Genomic DNA, 26077 nt, shown 5'->3' on the forward strand with positions numbered 1-26077 from the left:
GATACTAAACGGTTAATCATGGTTAGAATTACCGTTTTTATGCCTTTCTTTCATAATTTTCTTCTTTCTTTTTGTATTACCATCCGGTTAAAAAAGTCGAAACACCATTAATGTTACCTAAAAAAAAAATCATATGAAAATCTCTACACACTATGTGCAATCCGTACTAAGAATCTAATCATATTGCATTTTACCTTCTAGAAACTTCTACCAATCACAGTAATTCTAGGTTTCTAGTTTCTAACCCTATTATTTCTGTCCATATGTTACAACAAAATACTACGAAAAAGAAAAGTTACAAACAAGTAGTAGATAATCATAATAGTAAGTCTGGTATACCCTTTACTCTATATAAAGAAACTTCATATCACCAATCAAAAAACCACACTAAACAAAATATGGAAGACACGAATTCCAAAACACGACGCCATGGTCAAAGAGTCAAGGGTGGTATCATCACCATGCCCTTCATCTTCGGTATGTTCATTTCATGTAATCTAATTTTCTTTATATACTACAATAAATATGCTTTTCTTTTTCAATTTATAATTACTTTTATTTTTCGTAGCAAACGAGGTTGGCGAGAAGTTAGCCGTGGTTGGATTTCAAACAAACATGATTAGCTACTTAACACAACAACTTCATATGCCGATGACTAAAGCCGCCAACACTCTCACCAACTTTAGCGGCACCGGAAGTTTGACACCGTTGCTCGGAGCTTTCATGGCGGATTCTTTCGCCGGCCGCTTTTGGACCATCACCGTCGCCTCCATCATTTACCAAATAGTACGTAAATAAGATCGATCGTTATATTTAACTACTTATCCTATAAATCATTAGATCTTATTCCACGACTTTTTGTTGTTATAGGGAATGATATCTTTGACATTATCAGCGGTGTTACCAAACTTAAAACCGCCGCCATGTAAAACCGGTGAAAACTGTGAAGAACCCAGCACGGGTCAACTCGCGATTCTTTACATATCGCTATTCTTAACGGCGGTTGGGTCAGGCGGAATCCGGCCGTGTGTGGTGGCGTTTGGGGCGGATCAGTTTGATGAAACGGATGAGAAACAGAAGACGAACACGTGGAAGTTTTTTAACTGGTATTATTTCTGCATGGGGGCGTCGATGTTAGTGGCTGTGACTGTGATTGTTTATATTCAAGATAATGTTGGGTGGGGTTGGGGTCTTGGGATTCCTTCCATGGCTATGGTGTTTTCGATTACTACTTTTGTGATCGGGTATCCATTGTATCGGAATATGGTTCCTTCGGGTAGCCCGTTTACCCGGTTGATACAAGTGTGTGTTGCTGCTTGTAGAAAGAGAAACTTGGATATGGTTTCTGATGATTTGCTTTATGAGAATGAAGAACTTGATGCCTCCATTTCGGTTTCTGGGAAGCTTCTTCACACTAAACAAATGAAGTAAGCCATGTTCATGTTTCCTTTTCTTTTAATTAAGTTTTGTTTATAACTTATGTTGAAGAAATATTTAAAAAAATGACATCACCTTTAGGGTAAATTTATGTGAAGTTAGAACTTAATGAAGAAGTGTGTGTATGTCATTCATTTTTTATATCAAGTCGTTATTAAGTATTAAGTAAAAAAGACATTCATATATATCTTACTGGATTATATTCATAAAGTAAAAAAATTAAATAGCTAAATAGACATGTATACTGGATTAATTATGTTCATAAAGTTAAAAAAAAAAAAAAATAACCAGTCCAGCTAGTGGACACTTATATATAACTTACTCGACTCGATTATGTCTATTAAGTAAAAAAATAAATAGTTTATTTAAAGAAAAAAACAACATATTTTTGAAAATTTAAAAACCAAGCTAACAAAATAGCGAACAAAGAACAATCGGCACCAATGAAAGATAATTTTGTTTGCTATTTTTGGCAAGGAAGTGTTCTTTTTTTTTCTTTCTTTATATTGATTGTTTTGGAATCAAGAATATTCTAAATGGGATTCTTTAAAGAAAAAAAGGTAAAATGACATTGAAAGTATTAGGCCATCTCTTAATCAGTGATTTAGGTAAAACACATGTGTTAACTAAGCACATGATTGGTATTATGCAACTTTATGAATTTGAAATGACAATTCTATCCTTTAATTATTATGTCTTCATGAACAATGTTAGGGGTATAATGTGGATTAACACAAAGCCTTATGTATGGATCTCTTTTGTTAGTTACCCATTGATAAGCATATGTCACGTGTTTCCTCTGCCTTTTCTTCTTTTCTAAAGTTTCAAGAAAGAAAAGTTGCATTTTGACTTTTGGAGTCAAACTGTTTGACAAAAAAAGCCAAACCTTACTTTTGTGCACAAAATCAAGATTGGAACTTAATTCATTTGAATGGGATGAAATGACCATTTTGTCCTTTTAACATTTCAGATTCCTGGACAAGGCTGCGATTGTCACCAAAGAAGACAATGCAAAAGGGCAATCTAAACCTAATTTATGGCGATTGAACACAATCCATCGAGTCGAAGAACTAAAGTCACTGATCAGAATGGGGCCAATTTGGGCAGCTGGGATTCTTCTAATCACAGCTTACGCACAACAAAACACCTTCTCCCTCCAACAAGCCAAAACAATGAACAGAACCCTAACAAAATCCTTCCAAATCCCAGCAGGATCCATGACTGTTTTTACCTTAACCTCAATGCTAACCACCATCGTCTTCTACGATCGTGTTTTCGTCCCCATCGCACGTAAACTCACAGGGCTAGAACGGGGGATTTCGTTTCTTAGCAGAATGGCAATCGGGTTCTGTATATCGGTTCTTGCCACATTGGTTGCTGGATTCATTGAAATAAAGCGCAAAAATGCAGCTTTTGAACATGGGTTGATAGACAAGCCTCATGAAACGATTCCAATTTCGGTTTTCTGGTTGGTACCTCAGTACTCCCTTCATGGTATCGCTGAAGCTTTTATGTCAATTGGGCATCTGGAATTTTTCTACGATCAGGCTCCGGAGAGCATGAGAAGCACTGCAATCGGAGTGTTTTGGATGGCGATTGCTGCTGGAAATTACCTAAGTACCCTTCTCGTCACCATGGTGCATAAATTGAGTGCAGGTCACGACGGATCAAACTGGCTGCCGGATGATAATCTGAATAAAGGAAGGTTGGAATATTTTTACTGGTTGATAACATTGCTTCAAGCTCTTAACCTGGTTTACTACTTGTTTTGTGCAAAATTCTATACTTTGAAGCCTATTGAGGTTGCTCATAGTCGTAGGGTTGATGAAGATGATACTAATGGTAAAGGTGATGGGGTTGAGCTAGTAATGAATGTGTAGGTTTGGGTCTAAATGAATCCCCATTGTTGATATGAACTTCCTTTTGTTGAAGTACGAACTACGATGCATTAGAAGGTGTATGTAGCGGCTAAAATTAAAAGGGCATATATGTAATTCCAAGTGTTAAAGTTGCTTATGTTATTAATATTTAACCAAAAATGGATATTGCATATACAATGTAAACGAGAAAAGATAAATTCACCAAATTAACATATGATTATTTTATAAAATACTCTTAAAATTTTGATTTTTGAGTACATTACACGAATGGTCCCTATGGTTTAGGGTAATTTACGTGTTTGATCCCTAACTTATTTTTTCAACTCAGAAGGTCCTTACTGTTTGTTTTTGTTGCACGCTTGGTCTCTGTCTCACCTAAAAAAAGACTATTTTGCCCTTGATTTTTTAACTTATTTAAATAAACACACCCCCAACCCCAACCCCTTCACATTACCATACCTACCATACAATTTTTCCTTATTTGAATAATAGTCTTTTTAGGAAAGACAGAGACCAAGCGCGAAACAAAAACAAAAAGTAGGGAACAAGTGCGTAACAAAAACAAACATTAGGGACCTTCCAAGTTAAAAAAAAAATAAGTAAGGGACCAAATGTGCAAATTACCCCAAACCATAGGGACCATTCGTGTAATTTACTCTTGATTTTTTGGTCATTATTAAATCAAAATTTGGTGTGGAATGCTATGGGCCGAATCATAGTCTTACTATCACTTTCTGCCATAGGCCAAATTATGGTTTTTCCTTACAATGCTGATGGCCAAATCCTGGTTTTACATACAAATTGTTATCGGCCAGATCCTGGTCTGTGACATCCCCATTTTCACGGCTAGAAAAGACCGATTTTGTTTATGCTTTATAAAAATCAGAGTACCTCTTTAATAAAAATGTTGCGGAATTTGTTCCCAGTAAAACATGATAAATACGTTATCAAAGCACTTCTGAAGAAAAGTATTTTTATTCATTTCTAAACATTTGGGATGTCATCGTCAATACAGAAACATAAGCATAAACAGAACTTACATTCATTATCACTAGTGATTTATATCTCCTTAATCTCTCAGTGTAATGTGACTTCATATCAATACATGTGATATAAATAAACTGAGTGGTTCAGGTTGGGAAACCTGGTGAGTACATAGGGTTTTCAACCCACAATAATATAATTATAATGTTCAATCATCAAACAATTAACTCAATTACCCATCCTCATTATCTTCTTTATTCATAAGTACCCTCCCTAAGGATTTATCCTAAGGGTCGTCTCCTACATCATATTTTACCTCTCATCTTCTTACATCGCATCTCCTTATATGTTTGTTCCTAAGGACTTTCCCTAAGGATCATCGCCTACATCGCCTAGACAGTATTGATTCAGGGATTACTCCCTCAATACGTGCCCACCAAGGGTTAGGGTATCATCGTTGAATACGTAGTTACAACATCGCCTGAACTCGTAATTCATAGTAAAGGGGTTAGAGTATCATCGCATGAATACATAGTTACAACATCGCCTGAACTCGTAATTCATCACCTGCAGGTTATGAGCCTGCTAGTGTTTCCACGGGGTTGTCTATAATAGTCCGTGGTCGCCATCTATACTCTGGTAGATGACTACATCTCCAAATTGTCGGACAAGGTTGTAGTATCCTACATCACCGATTCATCACGGTGGTTGTCGAGGCCAACAAAAATAATAACCCTAAATATTACACACTAAAATAGTGTATAATGGTAAAGGGGTCGAATCCACGGAGATTGGTTCAATTTGTAACTCAATGAAAAATCTCTTTGTAAAAATACTAGTAAAATAACAATAAAAATAAAATGGGGGATTTTGGTGTTTTGAAATACTTGAAACAAACTAGAATTAAGTATGATTTAAATAGACAATTTCAACAAAAATAAGGGTTTGATGTAAAATCAATAAGGGAGAGATGGTTGACTTAAAGTTTCCTCACTTTGACTTTTGATGAACATACCATTAGAATCCAATGGTGCAATACTTTGATTTAAATCCTTAATTTGGCTATAGTAATCCAAGGAGCTTGAGATTACCTAGACCTTTCTTAATTGTTGAAATGGCTAGAGAAGCTCATAACAATTTCCTTAGTCAAAGTCACTAATTCCAAATAGCATGTAATTAGTGAAAGTCAGCTAGCATTAAAAACCAAAAAAGTCACCAAATCCAGGAGGGGTCAAATGCTTTCACCACCATGTTGGAGGAAATATTTTTATGATTGTGTTAAGCAAAAACAACACAAAAATCATTTGTTGCTCGCTAATTTGAGGATCATTTACTTAATCAAGAAATTAGCCAACTAATCACCACAAACACATTTAAACTCATGAATAAAAACATATTAGTAGTGATAATATGATAAAACACAAAACATTTCCATAAAGATTTAAGAACAAGTTCAAGGGTTCTTTAGCATTCAACAAAAATTCAAAGGATTCAACAAAAAGTCAACCAGGATTAGTTTAGTCAAGCATGACTAAACTTAAAGAAACAAAGTTAGTTAAGATTATACCAAACATTTGACAAGAATCAAGAGATGAAAAGAAGATATTCTTCAAGTGTTCTTGGCCTCCAAAAGTGCTCCAAACTCCAGAGAGAAAGTATCAAAATCGGACCTCCAAGATAAGGCTGAAGAGGCACACCAACCTTCCCAATATAGAGCTCTAAGTAAAATCCCGAAAATGCCCTTGTCAGGAATCCACGCGGGCCGCGGGTAATCTTACACGGGCCGCGGGCTTCGACGGGATTTTTGGGCTTCTTCAAGTCTTGGGCCCCAACAGCTAATCCATTGGCCCAGTTCGAATCCAATCAGCTCCTAGCCCATTTTTCTTCAATATTTCTTCAATTAAAGTGCAATTTGTCTTTCCACATCACTTAAAACTTCCGCAAACTCTAAAACATCGATCTTGCACACTCAAGAATTCTCTCACGCTCTTTCGAATTTAAAGTTCAACACTTCTGCGCCTTCAAGCAATCGACAAGCCTACTCCCTGGATCACCTCCAAAGCTATCAAGCATGACATCCCCACTGCTCTTCAAGTCCAATCGCCTTCCAAAAGATCCCGCACACTCCCGCTCCTCTAGTTTCCTTAAAATTTGCAGTAATGCTCAAGAAACTAGAAAGTACCCAAAATTGTCATAAAAATAACAAAAAGGAAAATATGCATGGAAATTAACTAAAATGCAAATGGAATGTGCTAAAAAAACTATAAAAATAAGTAAATAAAATAAAGCTATCACATCATCACCTATCTATCCTCACCTAATTATCATCACCTATTTCTTGTTATTTTATTTCATTACACACCAACTATTTCATCTACCCATGTTTTATCCCAACATATTAGTAGATATAAATATACAGTTTAAATCATTTAAAACATGTATAAAATCATTCATCCAACATAGACAACAAATATTCAGATAATATGCACACATAGCATGTAACTTATGTAAAATACTTCATATCTATGTGTAAGATGAAAGAGACCATGCGCTCACTTGATAAAGTGGTGAGTCGGCACTCGGACAACACTTCGTTACTCTTAAAACAATTGTCCCTTGACGAAACCTAGTATCATTACCACTAGAGTTTAGTCTAACGCTTGACGAGACTAATTTAATAGTCTAGCTATTATTACTATTATATAAGCGTTAAACAATACTTATATAACCCATAATAATAGCTCAAATACTCCTTATAAGGTCCTAATAACAATACTATCTTGAAACATAAGCTATACAAAAGATAGGATAGGTACAGCTCACTTACAACGAGTTTTCTCGAAAATCGGGCTTCGCTGGAGCAGCGTTCCCGAGCCGAAAGGCTCTTTTCTCGGGACTCCGGGAGCCTCGGGGCTTCCTTCGGGTGCTAGGGGGTTTACCTAGACTTTAGGGGGCTTAAGGGGAGCTAGAGAGAGAGTTTAGAGAGAGAAAGTGGAAGAGGAAAGGTGTGAGAATGAATGGAACCCGACACATCTATTTATAGTGTGAAATCCTGATGGACTCGGTGAGTAGGTACTACTAGAAAAACAGCCTTTTACGACGCTCATTGCGCGTCGTAAAACGCTCAGACGACGCGCAAATGCGCGTCAAGGAAGGCCCTGTCATAAAGAGAGACGACGCGCTTTTGCGCGAAAGCACGTCGTCTAAAGACGACGCGCATTTACGACGCGCGGTTATGACACTCAATGCGTATCAAGGAAGGCCCTGTCATAAAGAAAGACGACACGCATTTGCGTGTCGTAACCTTACGACGCGCGTGTTTATGACACACAATGTGTATCAAGGAAGCCCCTGTCAAGAAAGGCCATGTCATAAATGAAGATGACACACATTTTTGCGTATCATAATTTTAAATGTTAAAAAAAGTATTATTTACAGATTTACTAATTTTCAAATTAAATTTGAATTTAATGTCTCATAACAAAAAATAAAATACCATATACAAAAAATACAATCCATTGCATAAAATTTATTGTCATACAAATAATCATTCAAATAGTAGACAAATATTTGTACATTATTATTAAGAGACTTTCCCTAACTATATAACCTAGTACTACATTGCTATTTCCTTAATTAATTTGTGTACATTGTTTTAAGCAAGTGTGTATTGAAGCACCTTCCATGTAGTAGTACCCCCTTGACCAATGTTAGTATCAGAACATAAAGCACCTTTCTGCACAAAAAACAACAATCGGTTAACAAAGAGTCAACATTCTTTAAAATACTGTATGAACCTTCTCAAGTGATGCACATGGACCAAGAATAGCCTGAATTCCAATTTACAATTTACAACAAAAAAAAAAGAATTGATTGAGTGAACCTAGAAGAATAAAATATTAGGTCAACTTAGCGAAGTATTGAATCCATATGTAATGAATACAATCACAAATGCAAGTGATTAATGTCATTAATGGAATAATTTGTTGCCCATGTCTTACCTTTATTAGCACCATATTTCACCTCCAAATTCAACAAATTCAAATATCCATGATTTGGACCTAAGAACAAGGGCATACAAAGATACAAATAATATTTAATAACATTGTCCCAAATATAAACACTAAGAGATCGTGATAGAAGAGAGAGAAAAATGTTATCATATCTCATGAGGGATGTCTTTCTTCCAACATGTCTTTGTTGTTCAACTTGTAACTTATTCGTATGCGCATAATGATTGCTTTCGTCCATAACAATCAACATTCATTATGTAAACGATATTTAAAAAAAACACACAAACATTTCATTCCATGATGATTTATTTATAGTTACTTTGCCATGTTGAGTGTTGGTAACTCGTAATTTTTGTGTTATTGAGCCGTTACCATTTGCAGGAAGAGAGTTACTGCTAGCAGGTTCCAAATGCAACTGAAAAATTTTAAAAAATAACTTTTTTTTACCAAAATTTATTATAAAATAATAAATAAATAAACATACTAAGTGGCGGAGGGGTAGGACCAAATATGTCTAATAAATCCATCATAGGTGAAGGTGATGAAAGGCTGCCTAATGGAGTAACTGAAGTTTTCATATTATTATTATTATCTTGATTTATTGATAATATATCATCATGTGGTGTACATGAACCATTTTGATGAGTAGCTGAATAAACATACCTCGGGGTTCCGGGTTTCAGGTCAAATTAAAAAGACTTCACCAATCTGTGACCCAACAATTGTCAAATTAAGTCTTTGACAAATCTCCATGTATATTACACTAAGTCAAATTAAGTCATACATCAGAAACTAAGACAACAGTTGTAATTTTAAGTAACTTTTACATGTTTCTATGTGAACAAGGGTGCATTCCATTAAATTAGTGGTGTTTCATATGAATCTTGATAAAACTTCATACAATGATTATAAAAGGTAATGATTTGGTTGTATTAATTATCTAGTTGAACAAGCTGTACAATGTTAAGGGGCACTACTTTTCAAGTAATGCAGAGGATAGTCAACACGCTGGTGGCATTATAGATGTACCTTTAGCACAAACTGGTGAAGGTATTGCAGAATGTGAACTCCTCAAATGGTTTGTCCAAGATTCTGCATGCTCCTGGTGACATTATAAAGGTAAAACACCGGTAGTAATGTTAACAATTTCCATATATATGGTAAAGTAATTTTGATTTGACTTTGATTTCAGGTTGGAGAAACTCTATTACAGTTGGTAGTTGAAGATTCTGCTGTTCCATTTAATGATTCTGATGCATCAGTAGTTTCTGATGGATCAAAGTTTGATGAACACAAGCTAGAGCTCAGAAAGAGTCATGCAAATGACAATTTATCCACCCCTGTTGTTAGAAGTCTTGCAAAGCAACATGGTATTGATTTAGCTGATGTCACTGGAAGTGGTAAACATGGAAGAATATTGAAAGAAGATGTATTAAAATATGGTGTAGAAAAAGGAATTGTTGATGACAAACCTGCTTTTAATCCTACTTCTATCGAACCCATGTCTGGACCTGAAGAACAACTTCAAGAGATGGTTGAATCGCTTTATCATGATAAGATATTCTCTCAAAGGTATTATTATTATTATTATATAAAAAATAAACAATATCATGAATTTGATTGAAGTAAACATGTTATTAAAGTTGTCAAGTTCTTTGTTGTTAGGGCTTATCAACGTGCAATGGTTAGGTCAATGACTACAGCTGCTAGTGTTCCTCATTTTCATTATGTGGAAGAAATAAACTGTGATGGGCTTATGAAACTTAAATCAACTTTCCAGAAAGAGAATACTGATCTAGATATTAAATTCACATTCCTTCCTATGTTAATAAATTCATTATCCTCTGTTCATTTATGTTGTAAACTCATATTTTAAAAACTCATAAATAATCACATGATATAACCTTTTAGATATAACCTTTTAGGCATAAATAAATAAGCACCTTTATAAACAAGCTGATGCTGGTAACCGAACCCGGCCTTTGGAGGAATTATAGCAGGTGAGGCCGGCCCGTAAATGTGAAACTATTCATAAAATGAAGAATAAAAATGTGAAACTTACTACAAGCATCATGAGTACAAATCCGGTCAAGGCCATTACAACTTCTGTAAATCAGTTCAAGATTACCAATTAACAATTAATATTAAGTGTTGTTTGTATAAAAAAAAGTATATAAATTACATTTGTTTCTTGTGTATAGCTGAGTTTTTTCAATTCTAGTCCCAACATGTTTTCTTCTGTATTTTCGGTCCTTATTTTTAGGTTTTTAGTTTATGTTCCAACTAAAATGACTAAAATTTTGGGACCAAAAGTAGTCATTTACTTGGTACAGGGACCGAAAATGTTACAAGAAACCTCAAGTAAGACACAAAATTGCATTAAAAAAAAAGAAACAACTTTAATTAAGGACGAAAAATGTAATTTAGTTTTAATAAAAAAATAGTCCGTTACCAAAATATGGAACTGTTAAAGCTACAAGTAGTCTGAAGAACACCAAAATAGAATCACAGTTGCCAATGTTACAACTCCAAAAGCTGCTCAAAAAAACCTCTGGAATTAGTCCCTTTATCTTAGTCAGGGGTAAAAAAGGAAAATTACTGAAGGATATAGAAATTAGAACCTGAAATATAGGAGAGTAACTGAGGTTTCTCAGCTAAACTGTTAGAAGGATAACAAGGGTGGATATAATGGCACATAATGGAAATATGAAATTAATATGCACATATGAAATTAATAGTCACCACATGCTTGTTCTAGTGATAATTGGTCAGAATTCATACCAGAGAACCCAAGGGTGGCATTTACCCTTTATTTTTACTTGTTTAAACCAAACCTTTAAGTGCTCTACTTAAATGCAAATGTGTTATTTTCTTTCTAAAACAGTTTAGTTTACACATTTAAAACAAGAAAACAAAGTAAAAGAGGGAGGAAGGAGTCAAAGGTACTCTAATATTACCCAAATATATTGCACAAGTTGACAGATAGGTTGAGTTGAGCAGCAGAGTATCATTCTCATCTTCTCCTGTGGTGTTAAAATAACCACCTTTAGTTTTGTCAGGGAACACCTCATCCTATAAACCAAATAAAGAAAAGAAGTTAAAATTTGGTTCACGAAATAGAAATATATAATAACAGAGTTCACGAGATGGAATACTTGTGTTTCTTAAAGTTCAATTGCCCAGGATAACCATGAAATCTCACGACCATACTTATACACATCTAACAACCCTGAAATCAAGATGCATAATCATCCAAGATTCCTGGAGCTTCTAAAGGTCCTTTCCTGAAACTGTGTTGCAACCTTCTAGATTGGGGGTCGTAAAGATTTTCCTTTATGAACACCAAAGATCTCTTTGCAACCTCCATGTACTCCTGTGGCTAAATTTACAAAAATAATTAATTTTAAACATGAAAATGAGTAAACTTTTTCATCTTTATTTCAAGATTCAATCTTACATCAATTCCAACAACATGAAAATTGAATTTTGTTACATCAGGTTCGTTCTTGAGGATCTTGGATGCTCTAGCATATGATGAAACTTCAAGTCGTTCTTGAGGATCTTGGAAGCTCTAGCACATGATATTTTACTTGATTCCTAGCATTATTTGTGCCTGAAGGTATAAAGAAAGAAGAGAGACAAACATTAGGAATTACATGGAACCCTAAACGTTGATTTGTTGAAGGAGAATTAGAAACCAGGAATGGGTCTAAATCATAAGAACAAAAACACAAAAATTATAAGTAAAAGTAAACCCTAGATATTAGATGAGAACAAGACCTGAAAGAGAGCTTTAGGGAGTAAAGGGTTTTGAATCAAGATTTGTCTCGTTTGATCCTGGTTCTGTTCAAATACGAATCCAGTTTAGTCTAAACTCCTCGCATTCATTTAACACCAGCAACGACATACATCAAAATTGTTGTAAATTTTAGGAAAAAATAGAGGAAACATCAATTTGAAAAGAAAGAAAAAGAGGGGTTTGTGTTTTTACCTTCATCTGGGACATGATATCATAGAGTTGATTCTTGACATTCTGGCGATATTCACCGATAGACCATCACCAGGGACCTGATTTCCGATGAACTTATGTCAATGTTTGTATCTTGTAGTAGAGATGGGATATCTTCAAGCGAAGATGTACAACAGGCCGATACGGCGGGGATACTTTACTCATCCGGTACAACCGGACAAATCAAGGGTGTCGATCTAACCCACAGGAGTTTCATCGCCGTAACATCCACCGCACACAATAACAGATTCAAGAAAAAAATGAGATTGCCCTTCATGAACACCCCGTATCGTTGTTTCCCTTGCCTCTATTTTATGTTTTAGGATTCTTTATATAAAGACCGCCTAAGAAGTGATCGATGCCAAAAAAAAATAGGGGGAAACGAAAATAGCTAAAATCGCATGAGAGAGTCCATGAATTTTAGGGAAAATACCACCAGTTGTTTGGGGTTTTTCTTAGTAGCAGGATTTTTTATAATTCTTTTGGGATTTCATTCTGTAATTTTTGGGAGTGCAATTAGATCATCGATGGTAGAAGGGTTTTTACAGAGAATGAAGATCTAGAGGAGAGGGTGAGGATGCATATCACGGGTGGTTTAAAATAGTGATGGGGGTTTTGTTATCGGTGTAGTGCGACAGGAAAGAATGGTTGGAGAAGACGGTCGGAGACACTTGGCGGTGCGAGATCGGAGGTTGGGTGGTGGTGCGATGCTACTATGAAGACGAAGGCCTAGGGATTTTTCTTGCTGATTGGAAGAGGAGGGGATTTTAATTTTTGGGATTCATTAGGCGGGTGAAATCCCGCCTTAAAAACGCGCATTTCATTAAAATGTTATAAAGAGACACATTTAGACGACGCGCATTTTATGAAAGGCGCCCTCCGCATTTCCATTTTTTTTTTCTTTTCTAAAACTAATTTTAGGGCACGCACAAATGCGTGTCCTATATACTTCAAATTTTGCAAAATCGACATTATTTTTGTTGCACGCACAAATGCGCATCCTCTATCAGCGAGTGTCATTGTTTGCGCGTCATTAATGAGCTGTTTTCTAGTAGTGAGGAGGACCTACTCGTCGATTTGGGGCATGTGGTGGCCTTCTGGTGGTGCCACGTGTCCAATTCTGGTGGTGCCACGTCACCCCCTATCGCGTATCAGCCTCCACACTTAGAAAAATCATAACTCTCGCATACGAGCTCCGTTTTCGACTTTCTTTTTTTCAACGCGTAGGTAAAATCAATATCTACAACTTTTATTTAGACTCCGTCGGCTAATTCTCGACCGATCTTAAATTTAATAGTAGGAGGCGTTTAGACTGTTAAATAACCACGAAGAATTCGTAACTCCTTCATACGGACTCCGTTTTCGTCTATCTTTTTACCGTTGAGTTCCTATTAATGAGATATTCAACTCTCATTTAGGCCACGTAAGCCAAAAACCGCTCGAACTAAAATTCGAGTTTCGGGCCATGCACTGCTAAGCCGAATCTTAGAAAAATCATAACTACCTCATACAAAGTCAGATTTGGGCGTTCTTTTTATGGACGTTTTCTCGGTTTAATGTATACTACAACTTTGATTTAGATCACTAAGGATAAAAAGTACTCTATCTTAAATTCACTATTTACGTCTCCCGGTGTCGTGCTGGTTTTGCCGTAAAACTTCGACGGGCCATAACTTCTTCGTTATAACTCAGATTTCGGCGTTCTTTATATGTACGGAAACCTTGTGACATATTATACAACTTGGTTAAGATTATTTATTCTATATAATCTTTTGTCGAAAAGTCGTTTTCGACCCCTATTAACTAGCCCGAATCTGCGGGCGTTACAATTATCTCCCCCGTAGGATGATTACGTCCCAGAATCATCAACGAAACAGGGCTCGTATAATGACTCCATACGTAATCTCTTCATCCTAGGTAATAATTATAACTTCTATATTCCTTCAAGTCTATCTCTTAGACTCATTGACTGTAAGCAGTACTCGATTGTGCACCTGCTCTCTACCTCAGGCTAGACTCCAAATTATGACCTTCAAGTCATAATCTCGATCCTCACTAGATATGAACTTGAGATAAGTTCTTTTATTACTACTATGGATCGATGTGTCATATTCTAATGACCTATCATCGTATGTTGCAACGCTTAGACTTAGGTCTCTTAGAGTCAAATTCCGGAATGGAATATGCCTTCCTTCATGGTCTAATGTGATATAATCACATTTTAACATGTAGCATTTCTAGCTACCAACTTCTTTAACAACGAGCGCGATACTTCTATTGATCGCTTTGATTTCAATCGTTTGGTTTAAGTCGGACGCTACATCCAACTTGGTTCTCTGAACCACGTAACCTACTCATCGTAGTCGGACTCAATGTGATATGACCACTAGGGTCGGAATAACAATCGTCTTCTTAGTCATTTACCGAAATGATGGTAACGACATTATTGAATAAAACGATATCAATTACTAGCTTCTTGGTAACCTTGTGACTTTCCCTGATCCAAGTGTGAGTCCTGTGCTTCCGGTAGTATAGGCCTCTACTACCATTCACACCTACTCATACTCGTCCCAAGTATTGTCTCGCAGTTCTCCAAGTCACCATACAGTAAAATCACATAACAGTTTAACACATCAGATAACAAAACGAGGGCTTTATTATTTCTCGAAATTATTACATAGGTATTCAAGTTCGCCCTAGACTATGCCTCTAATAGGCGACATCATACGATACTATGGCTACTATATAACTTGATCTTTGGATATGAAGTCCTCATCCTTGATTCCTCGCATGGTTTTCTGCTTCGTCGAGGATCATGTGGAATGCCCTTGGTTTTGGCGGTGCATTTGGTCTTGCTGCTTCGTTTTTCTTTGGACAGTCCTTTGAAATGTGCCCATTACTTCCACATTCGTAGCACTTCTTGTTGTCGAATGTACAATCTCTGGAATAGTGACTGGTCCTACCACACTTATAGCACGTCACATCTCCATCGCATCTTCCGAAGTGCTTATTCTTGCACTTCTCACACCACTTGGCTCCATTCCTTCGGTCGTCCAGGTTAGACTTCGAGAAATTTCCCTTATTATAGGTCTTGAGGATCATTCAAACTTCCTCTTTTCACCAACTTCAGCTTTCTCCAGACCTTTTTCCCTTATTTGGGTCTCAACATTCTTGGCTACCCAGATGGCGGCTTTCAAAGTGGTTGCTTGTTTGACCATTGGACCAAAGTCCACTGGTAATCCATTGGCAAACCTGTTGACCTTGGAAAGTGATGGGTTTTGAGCATTCTAACACTTCCTAAGTGTACATGCAACCCTAATAACCTTGGATCTGTGTTTGTCTAATTATCATGCTAAGTTGAATTCCAAGGCTATATTCGTATCTAGCATACATGGGGAACAATTTTAACTTGAATAATAGATAGAATAACTTACCTTGTTGTTGCTTGTGTTCCTTGAAACCTTGTGAGCCTAGCACCCCAAGTGTGATGCCTCAAATGCTTCACACAACACCAAATGCTCTTGGAAAGACTCTTGAGATAATACACACTTCTTAAAATCGGCCAAGCCCTCTAGTTTCTTAGTGTCGCCAATTTTGGTGGAGAATATGATTCTTATATAGTGTTGACACATCTAGGGTTACACCATGTAAACCCTAATGTGTCATGACTCTTCATTTCCATGACCCATGGGTTTGTAACTCCCATGGAGCATCCATGGAGCATCCTATGGGTAGAACCCAACTTGATAATCCATGAAGCCTCTTAGCCCACTATACAAGATATGGATGATTTACATAATCAACCCATATATTTAATTAGTTCTCTTTTGACCACTTCATTAATTCTAAATTAATTATTGATCAAACTAATCAAATAATATTATTAATATATTAGAACTTATAATATATTAATAATCTCCAAGTGTAATTTCTCTCATTTAGTCTATCCAATTGCATGGTGCCATGCAACCCAAATGGACCATGCCGGGTCGGGTCAAGTACATACCAGAAATAGTTATGGACTTAGACACCTTATCCAACAGCCTCCCACTTGGATAAGTCTAATAACTATTACTGCAAGTATGACTTCAGGAACCGATCGGCAATCGTAGCTCTTTTCAAGGTTTCTCGGAACTGAGAAGATGATGGTACGCCATTTAAGATAAGTGATCATATAATCCTCCGTTCTAGATATCAGCTGGACAAATACATGGAACATTGTCTTGCTTATTGTCCAGCATTTGTTTCCCGATTTCCGATTTGTTTGACAAAGAACTTAATTGAACACGTCAACTTAGTTCTGACCGGGCCCGGTACATGGGTCAAAACAAAATCATCGAGGGGCCCAGATATCAGCTTCTAATCCAAGAAGGAACAAATAAACTTCGACTCATATGTTTGTTCTACCACTCATTGAATTACACACAAAAGCACATTTTATAACATCGAGTTACCAATGCGTTTTCGTACAGTCAATGCATAACCAACTTGTAAGTAACAAATCATATCTCTAGGTTTGAAGACTTATATGATATTATCGTCTCACGATCACTCGAGATAGAATTCCATGAAGTGATTCCAGTGAGCGTGGGTTGAGTCCAATGCTCAGAACTTATGAGCACTCATGATTGTTGTAGCCTTGTTCAAGACCTCTACAACCAAACATGACAGTCTTGATTCATACCTACTTCCGACATATGACTGACTGTGGAGGTTTGAATAATATGTTATACCAAACAAAAATTATTCTGGAAGTCAAAACATGCAAAAGAAATATAGTAAACGATCGACAAGAGATAGCAACACCTTACTCATAAATAAAACATTTTTTATTCATCATCAAATGTCAATTACACTTTAAAAATTTCGAGGTTATCTAACTACTAAATCTAATATCATCCTTCAGCCCTATGCTCCGAGCATGCTGAAGATGCTTAACCTGAGTCAGTCCCTTTGTGAGGGGATCTACCGGATTCTCATCTGATAATACCCTCTTTGCCACGAGGAGTCCTTCTTCGATCCGATGTCTGATGAAATGGTATTTTCTGTCGATGTGTCTGGATCTCCCATGATCCCTTGGTTCCTTGGCTAAGGCAACAGCACTTTCACTATCACAGAAAATTTCCATTGGCTCTTTAATAGCTGGTACAACTCCAAGGTCTCCAATGAAGTTCTTCAGCCATATCGCCTCCTTTGCTGCCTTGCTAGCTGCAATATACTCTGATTCACAAGTAGAATCTGCCACTGTCTCTTGCTTGGAACTCTTCCAAGAAATTGCTCCTCCGTTTAGGGTAAAGACCCAGCCTGACTGAGAGCGGAAATTATCCCTATCAGTCTGGAAGCTAGCATCACTGTACCCTACTACTCTCAAGTCATCACTCCCACCGAGGGTAAGGACCCAGTCCTTAGTCCTTCGTAGGTACTTGAGGATATTCTTTACCGCAGTCCAGTGTGCCTTGCCAGGGTTCGCCTGATACCTGCTAACCATGCTCAGGGCAAAGGCTACATCGGGTCGACTACACGTCATAGCATACATGATCGATCCTACAGCCGAAGCATAGGGTGTTCGACTCATTTCTGCTATCTCAGCCTCAGTGCTAGGGCTTTGTGTCTTACTCAATCTGGTGCTACTCTGGATGGGTAACTCTCCTTTCTTGGAATCCTGTATGCTGAATCTCTTCAGCACCTTATCCAAGTAGGTACTCTGACTAAGTCCAATTAGTCTTTTACTCCGATCTCTCAAGATCCTTATCCCTAAAATATAGGCAGCTTCACCAAGGTCCTTCATAGCGAAACACTTCCCAAGCCAGGACTTTACTTCCTGCAGGGTTGGAACGTCGTTTCCTATGAGTAGTATGTCATCCACATACAATACCAAAAAGCTAACTATACTCCCACTAGCCTTGACATACACACAAGATTCATCTTCACTCCTAGTAAAGCCAAATTCCTTGACCTTCTCATCAAAGCAAAGATTCCATCTGCGAGGTGCTTGCTTTAATCCATAGATGGATTTCTCAAGCTTACACACTCTATTAGGGTACTTGCTGCTGACAAAACCTTCTGGCTGACTCATGTAAACATCTTCATCCAACTTTCCATTAAGGAAAGCGGTTTTGACATCCATCTGCCATATTTCATAGTCATGAAATGCAGCTATGGCTAACAGAACCCGAATAGACTTAATCTTGGCTACCGGAGAAAAGGTCTCATCATAATCCACTCCAGGAATTTGAGAGAAGCCCTTTGCAACCAGTCTAGCCTTATAAGTGTGTACTTTACCATCCATGTCAGTCTTCTTCTTGAAGACCCATTTGCACCCTACTGTCTTACGACCTGGTACATTTTCAACCAAGTTCCAAACTTGATTGTCATACATGGATTGTATCTCGCTATCCATAGCCTCTTTCCATTTAGCAGACTCGGGGCCTGCCATGGCTTCCTCGTAGCTGTTAGGGTCATCTTGACTTACTAGTGTCTCATCACTAATAAGTGTCTCACCTTCTGCAGTAATATGGAATCCATAGTAATGCTCAGGTGCACTCCTAACTCTCGTGGAACGCCTCAGAGGTACAGATTTGTCAATTGGCTCAACAGGAGTTTCCTCCTCAAATTGAGGGCTAGAGTTTGAAGTTCCTTCACCACTTGATTCTTGAATTTCTTCAAGATCAATTTGCCTCCCACTGTCTCCTTGGCTTATAAACTCTCTTTCTCGAAAGACTCCTCTTCTTGCTACAAAGACCACATTGTCACTGGGTCCGTAGAAGAGGTAACCAAAGGATTGCTGTGGGTAACCGATGAAAATACACCTCTCGCTTCGAGGTTCGAGCTTATCATGAGTCTCGCGTCTCACGAAAGCCTCGCAACCCCAAATCTTGATGTGGTCTAGTTTAGTTACTTTACCAGTCCACATCTCGTGAGGAGTTTTGGCAACTTTCTTTGTAGGGACAAGATTAAGGATATGGGCGGCAGTCTCTAAGGCATACCCCCAGAATGAGATTGGTAGCGAAGCTCGACTCATCATGGAACAAACCATATCTAACAAGGTTCGATTACGCCTCTCAGCCACACCATTCAACTGCGGTGTCCTAGGAGGTGTCAATTGTGAGACTATCCCACATTCCCTTAGATAGTCAAGGAACTCTGAACTAAGATACTCACCTCCTCGATCGGATCGAAGCATCTTAATGTTCCTGCCCAATTGATTCTCGACTTCCTGTTTAAATTCCTTAAACCTTTCGAAAGTCTCTGACTTATGCTTGATCAAGTAGACATATCCATATCTACTGTAATCATCAGTAAAAGTCAAGTAATAACGATTAGCATCCCTTGTGGCATGTTTGAATGGTCCACACACATCCGTGTGTATAAGGTCCAACAAACCTTCACTCTCTCACACGAACCTGTGAAGGGTGACTTTTTCATTTTTCCAAGTAAGCATGATTCGCAACTATCATCTGACTTTAGGTCAAATGACTCCAAGACTCCATCTTTTTGGAGTTGGCCTATGCGTTTCTTTCTTATATGTCCAAGACGACAATGCCATAATGATGCTTTATCCAAGTTATTATTATTAATAGAATCAATACACAAAACATTATTTCCTAAGTTATCTACAACAGATACAGCTTCATACACACCATCACAAGGTAATGCTTTAAAATAAAGAACATTATTAAAGAAAGCATCAATAGAACCAACTTCATTATTAAATGAAAAGGTAAACCCTTGTTTGTACAAAGCATGAAAGGAAATAATATTTCTTGCCATTCCTGGCGAGTATCAAACATTTATTCAAATCTAAATTAAACCCACTACTTAGCGATAAAGTATAAACTCCAATCTTGGTAACAGGTAAAGCTTTCCTATTCCCCATGATCAAGTTTATTCTTCCTTGCTCCACATTCTCACTTCTTCTTAGTCCCTGCAAGTCACAACAAATATGAATACCACAACCGGTATCAAGGACCCAAGATTTATAATGGGGTGAGTTATTAGAAATGATAGTGTAAATACCTGCATGGTTGGGTTTAACTTTCCCATCCTTCACATCTTGCTGGTATTTTGGGCAGTTCCGCTTCCAATGTGATTTTTCATGGCAATAGAAGCATTCAGCCTCCTTTGGGTCAGAAGAAGGAGTGATGAAGCCTTTCTTGGTTCCACTTGAAGAAGAGCCATCAAGGGTCCGAGCCTTGGTACCCTTCGAAGATCTCTTTCTCTTCCACCCTCGACTTTTCCCGATTGCCAAAACCAGAGTTGAGTTTGGAGTAGGAGTGATAGCAACCGACTTCCCCTTAAGACCTGATTCTGCGGTCTTGAGAAGTCCCTGAAGTTTGCTGAGGGTGACTTCTTCCTTGTTCATGTGATATGTCATGCGGAATTGATCATAGCACGATGGTAAGGAATGCAAAATGATATCTATTGCAAGATCCTCCGGGAAGTTCACATTAAGCTTCAGCAAACGATCCACATATCTTTGCATTTTCTGCATGTGGCTCGTGACGGATTCCCCGTCCTTCATCATGGTAGTTATCATGGAGCAGATGATTTCATACCTCTCTTGTCTTGCACTTTGATGGTATCTTTCCATCAAATCTTGGTACATTTCATAAGGGTAGAAATCCTCATAAGACTTTTGGAGTTCCGCTGTCATCGTGGCCATCATGATGCAAGCCACTTTCGTAGCATCCCTTTCATGTGCCCGGAAGTCAGCGATCTCCTGAGGAGTTGCAGTGGTCTCATCAATCTCCTTAAGCTCCTTGTCAAGGACATATTCTTTGTCCTCGTAGCGGGTAATCATTCTGATGTTTCTGATCCACTCATTGAAGTTGGATCCATCAAAGGTGACTTTCCCACACAAGTTCATAAGGGTAAAGGAGCCATTAGGATTAGAGCCAGAAGCATTGTTGAAAGACATCTGAAGAGAAGAGAACAAGGTTAGTTTAGATATATAAGAGAGTCCTTAATAAAACACCCAAATGTAATATTAAGGCTAGGATCCAATCACAATATAATATAACTTAGAAGAGGTATGCCGTAATCTAAGCTATATCATATTTGAAAGGTAGGTGAATGACGATTCACCAATTTCCACCACGAAAACCGCAATATTTAAGTATTAGGTTTTTGAATGGTTCTTAAAAATTCCTAGATTCTTTGAGATTCAATGAACTTTTCAAAGGCATGTTTCAATCTCGAGTGTGCCCTCCAAGTTTTGTGACTGAGATACCGAGGATCACAAAACGAGGTGTGAAGTAACCATGCAAATCACTTGGTACCCTTAAAGTTTATCACTCAATCGATGTGCCGGTTAACCACACACGCTCCATCGATACTATAATAAACCCTAAGTCACCCTTTACCTACCTTGTTAAGTCCAAGTTAGTGTGTCGGTTAACCACACACGCTCCACCAACGACTTAATCAAAGTGTAAAGTGTAATTTCATGGAATAGCACCTTATTCACATTTTTCCTAAAGTAACTAAGATTGGGAATTTAACAAAACATTTAGTTACTTTTTAAAATTCATCATACTTTGAATGAGAATTAATAAGTCCTTGTCTTACCCGTTCGGCTAACGACCCTCTACCGGTCAAGCAAGCGGTGGGTGAGAGTGGACACCCATTAAGTCACCATTTTATAGGCAACAACCTTATACCCACCTTATAGACCGGCTTCGTGAATGAGGCGTACTAGCGGTAAGACGACTTTGTTCTTATACATATATATATATATAATTATTAAATCATAATAATATAAGTATAAGGGTTGAATTTTAATTTTTAAAATTCTAGGGATTGGAACTAAAGTTTTAACTTAACTTTACTTGTTCCAAAACTTGAGGGCAAGTTTTGTAAACTTTCAAAACTTTTCATTTCTTGTAACTTATGAGTTTAATAGAGTAATAAAATGAGGACTTTTCATTTTTCCTAACTCTTGTGTTCTTTTAATGGTTTTTTTAATCCAAGAGACTTTTGGTTTTCCATAACTTGAGGACAAGTTATGGACTCCATTAAAACACATTATGATCAAGAATTAAACTACCACATAGGTTACAAATAATTCCTATGATCAACTAAACATCATAAGAACAAGATCATGAACATGAACACTTTCATATATCAAAATCACACTTTAATCTTTGTAATTTTGATAACTAGTTGTTGTAAATGAATTAGAAAAGACATTACACCATCTAAAACAAGTTTTCAAGTACCAAAACAATTTAGGGTAATGTTTCTAATCCATTTCCAGCAACTGAAGTCGAAAATCTGCACTCTGTCGACCCTACTCGCCGAGTGCATAAATATACTCGTCGAGTAGGTTGAAGATACAAGTGGACTCGGCGAGTCCCCCCCATGGACTCGGCGAGTCCATCAGTCAGACAGCAAGATTTCGACTTTTTTCAACTTTTAAGCACAAATAACAAACAAACAAGCCTAGGCTCTGATACCACTGATGGGTTTTGAGCATTCTAACACTTCCTAAGTGTACATGCAACCCTAATAACCTTGGATCTATGTTTGTCTAATTATCATGCTAAGTTGAATTCCAAGGCTATATTCGTATCTAGCATACATGGGGAACAATTTTAACTTGAATAATAGATAGAATAACTTACCTTGTTGTTGCTTGTGTTCCTTGAAACCTTGTGAGCCTAGCACCCCAAGTGTGATGCCTCAAATGCTTCACACAACACCAAATGCTCTTGGAAAGACTCTTGAGATAATACACACTTCTTAAAATCGGCCAAGCCCTTTAGTTTCTTAGTGTCGCCAATTTTGGTGGAGAATATGATTCTTATATAGTGTTGACACGTCTAGGGTTACACCATGTAAACCCTAATGTGTCATGATGTAACAGCCCGAAATCTCAGGTATTGTTTAATTATGTTTTTTTGGGTGGTTTAAGAGGGGACTCGGCGAGTTGGAGCCTAGACTCGCCGAGTAGGATCGCAGACTTGGTCGCGGGATCGCGACTGGACTCGACGAGTCCAGGTATGGACTCGGCGAGTCGACGCTGTTCAGCAGAAACCCTAACCGTTCAGTTGGAATCGTATATAACGCCTCTTAGGCCGTCATTTTCAGTCTTTTGGTCGATTGAGAAGAACCCTAATCGCTGTGGACGTCTAGAGCAGGAGAGAAAGCTTTTGGGAACTTGGAAGAATTAGTTAGGCAAGAAGAAGAGGGATTTGGCTAAAGGAATATCAAGGAGGATCGAGTCCTGAGATTTGGGGGACACAGAGAGGTCATATTCCAGGTAATAATTCGGATTCCTTTCTGTGGTTTGATGTGTTTATAGATTTAGGGTTCATGGAACCCATTTGGAGTTTAGATGGGTTATTATGTTATTACCCAAACGTTTATACCCCAGTAATGAGATGTTTAGAAGTCCAGAAAGTCCCATGGTTGTATATCTCGGGACCACACGTAATTCAGGAAGCAGTTGCTCGTCTGCATGGCATGGACTCGCCGAGTTGTTCTTCAGACTCGGCGAGTAGCTTGAAGATTTACTGGGACTCGCCGAGTTGTTCTTCAGACTCGGCGAGTGGAGTCGGGGTGGCCCCGCGATTCTTCCAGGAGTAACTCGTCGGGTCGAGGAGGGTACTCGACGAGTAGATAAGGAATCTCAGGAAGTTGGAAGACGTCCAGACTCGCCGAGTCGCCATGGTACTCGCCGAGTCCGGTCGAACTGACAGTTGACCGTTGACCAGAGTTGACCTAAGTCTGACTCCTTAGGGATAGTCACACTTAGAAGAGATAAGTATTAATGAGTTATGTAATGTTATAGGGAGGTTGTAGCTCGTCGGTTGTGCACGAGTCATTTCGGAGTTTGCTAGCGTTCAGCTTCCACGAGGTGAGTCTTCTCACTATACTGTACCCGGAAGGGTTTTGACTGTGTGACCGGAAGGTCGGATATGTTATGTGATATGTATGCTATATGTGGTAAGTTAATTGTTATATGTGTTATGTATGATATGTGGGCCGGAAGGCAATATGTTATGGGCCGGAAGGCGATTATGTTATGGGCCGGAAGGCGTTGTAATGAGGACCGAAAGGTCAGGGCCTGGAAAGGCGTATGTGCGTAAGTGTATATTGGGGAACTCACTAAGCATTTATGCTTACAGTTGTTGTGCATGTATTTCAGGTACTAGCGAGGACCGTGGGAAGGCGCCGGCATGATCGATACACACCGAAGACTGTCTTTATGATCTTGGGATTTTGAATAAATGTATTTGACAGAATACTTAATTATTTATGCCTTGTTTTAAATGGAATTAATTATGTTTTAAAAATGAAAAATTTGTTTGAAAAATTTGAGTTGTTACAATTGGTATCAGAGCCTTGGTTTGAGGGATTCGGGTGTACCTTTGGGGGTAACTGAACTCAAACCGAGGATTTGAAGAAACTTTTCAAATAAAGGCATAAATTTTTGTAAATGGTTTTGTGGTAAGAAAGAAAGAAGCAGTGTGTACGATCAGTCAGCGCCCGAACGGTAAAGATCCCCAAAATACCTTACAATATTATATGATATGAATTGTTATGCATGCTAGGAGACTAGGTATTCATGATAGGACTAGAGTGGCCTGATTTGTGATGCCTTAGTCTAGGGAAGTTTGCTTATATGAGATGCTTTGCTAGTATGTGGGTAGATAGTGCACATCAGAAGTAGAGTACTCACTATCCGGAGTTGGGGAGGAGGACTTGGGATGAACATTGATGCGGTGTGGTCGGTAGTATTGGGCCCGTACTACCGAGGACACCGGGTCAGTGGGAGGCCCAAGTAAGAATCCCTGGATATCTGGGACTGAGTAGGGTTGCGTATCGAGTACGATTATACTCGGTAGAATCTCTGATAGTTTTATGTTGTATTTCAGAGATATCATGGTTAGACCGCGTCACGGAGCAAGTACGAGCGGTGTGAGTGACGAGGATATTCGTCAGATGATCCACGAGGAGGTGGCGGCGGCGATCCGGGCTGAGATCCCGGAGATGTTTGGGTCTATCAAGACCACCCTGATGGAGACGTTCGATGAGCGGTACGCCGCATTGACTGAGGCTGCAACCGCTGCAGCTACCGCAGCTGTGGCCGCTGCTAGGCCACAGGGGGGTGATTCATTGATGTTCCGAGAATTCAGCAACACGAAGCCACCAGAGTTCGACGGGACGCAGGATCCGATTGCTGCGATGAGGTGGATCGCAGATATAGAGGGGTGCTTCTACACTTGTTCATGCCCGGAGCACCTGAGGGTACGGTTCGCTTTGAACCAGCTCCGTCTGGGAGCAAAGGACTGGTGGAAGTTCGTGACGGCGAACTTCACTTTGGCAGAGACGGCGGCAGTGACATGGGAGGGGTTCACTACCATGTTCAGGGAGGAGTACGTTCCCCCGGTGGAGCGGGAACGATTGGTTCAGGAGTTCTTAACCCTCAAGCAGGGTACTGATTCGGTGGCGGCGATCACGCGGAAGTTCCATGAGAGGGCGATGTTTTGCCCCGAGCTGGTGGCCACAGAGCAGGCTCGGATGAGCCGGTACTTGGGTGTTCTGAGGAGGGAGATCCGGGAGTTTGTGTCAAACTCCACTTACCATACTTTTACTGAGCTTCAGGCGAATGCCAGGAAGCGTGAGATCGAGTTAGAGACTCAGGCCAGGGAGGAGGCCGAGTCTCAGCGGGCAGACCGGCGGCCGACTCAGTCTCAGCCGGCAGCCAAGCGGATCAAGTCCGCCGATTCGAGGACGGGAGGTTCGAAGAA

At 38.7% G+C, this 26077-nt stretch overlaps 2 protein-coding genes across 2 annotated transcripts; both read left to right on the forward strand.

Moving 5' to 3' along the window:
* Window positions 1-320: 320 nt before the first annotated feature.
* LOC111894372 (protein NRT1/ PTR FAMILY 3.1) lies at window positions 321-3476 on the forward strand. Its single transcript, XM_023890447.3, has 4 exons — window positions 321-477; window positions 569-786; window positions 871-1427; window positions 2408-3476. The coding sequence occupies exons 1-4, from the start codon at window positions 399-401 to the stop codon at window positions 3315-3317; spliced, it is 1764 nt and encodes a 587-aa protein (XP_023746215.1). The 5' UTR covers window positions 321-398; the 3' UTR covers window positions 3318-3476.
* Window positions 3477-8824: 5348 nt separating this feature from the next.
* LOC111894399 (lipoamide acyltransferase component of branched-chain alpha-keto acid dehydrogenase complex, mitochondrial) lies at window positions 8825-10190 on the forward strand. Its single transcript, XM_023890472.3, has 4 exons — window positions 8825-8875; window positions 9259-9408; window positions 9507-9886; window positions 9980-10190. The coding sequence occupies exons 1-4, from the start codon at window positions 8825-8827 to the stop codon at window positions 10188-10190; spliced, it is 792 nt and encodes a 263-aa protein (XP_023746240.2).
* Window positions 10191-26077: the final 15887 nt, after the last annotated feature.

The sequence above is a fragment of the Lactuca sativa genome, chromosome 4 (assembly GCF_002870075.4).
Source record: "Lactuca sativa cultivar Salinas chromosome 4, Lsat_Salinas_v11, whole genome shotgun sequence".
NCBI classification, from domain to species: Eukaryota; Viridiplantae; Streptophyta; class Magnoliopsida; order Asterales; family Asteraceae; genus Lactuca; species Lactuca sativa.

Excerpts from the sequence above, each read along its gene's own strand:
- LOC111894399 (XM_023890472.3), top strand. The coding sequence starts at position 8,825 with ATGTCTAATAAATCCATCATAGGTGAAGGTGATGAAAGGCTGCCTAAT. Across the intron at positions 8,876-9,258 it reads ATGAAAGGCTGCCTAATGGA|TTGAACAAGCTGTACAATGT; the intron begins GTAACTGAAGTT and ends TTAATTATCTAG. Across the intron at positions 9,409-9,506 it reads AATGGTTTGTCCAAGATTCT|GTTGGAGAAACTCTATTACA; the intron begins GCATGCTCCTGG and ends CTTTGATTTCAG.
- LOC111894372 (XM_023890447.3), top strand. The coding sequence starts at position 399 with ATGGAAGACACGAATTCCAAAACACGACGCCATGGTCAAAGAGTCAAG. Across the intron at positions 787-870 it reads CCTCCATCATTTACCAAATA|GGAATGATATCTTTGACATT; the intron begins GTACGTAAATAA and ends TTGTTGTTATAG. Across the intron at positions 1,428-2,407 it reads CTTCACACTAAACAAATGAA|ATTCCTGGACAAGGCTGCGA; the intron begins GTAAGCCATGTT and ends TTAACATTTCAG.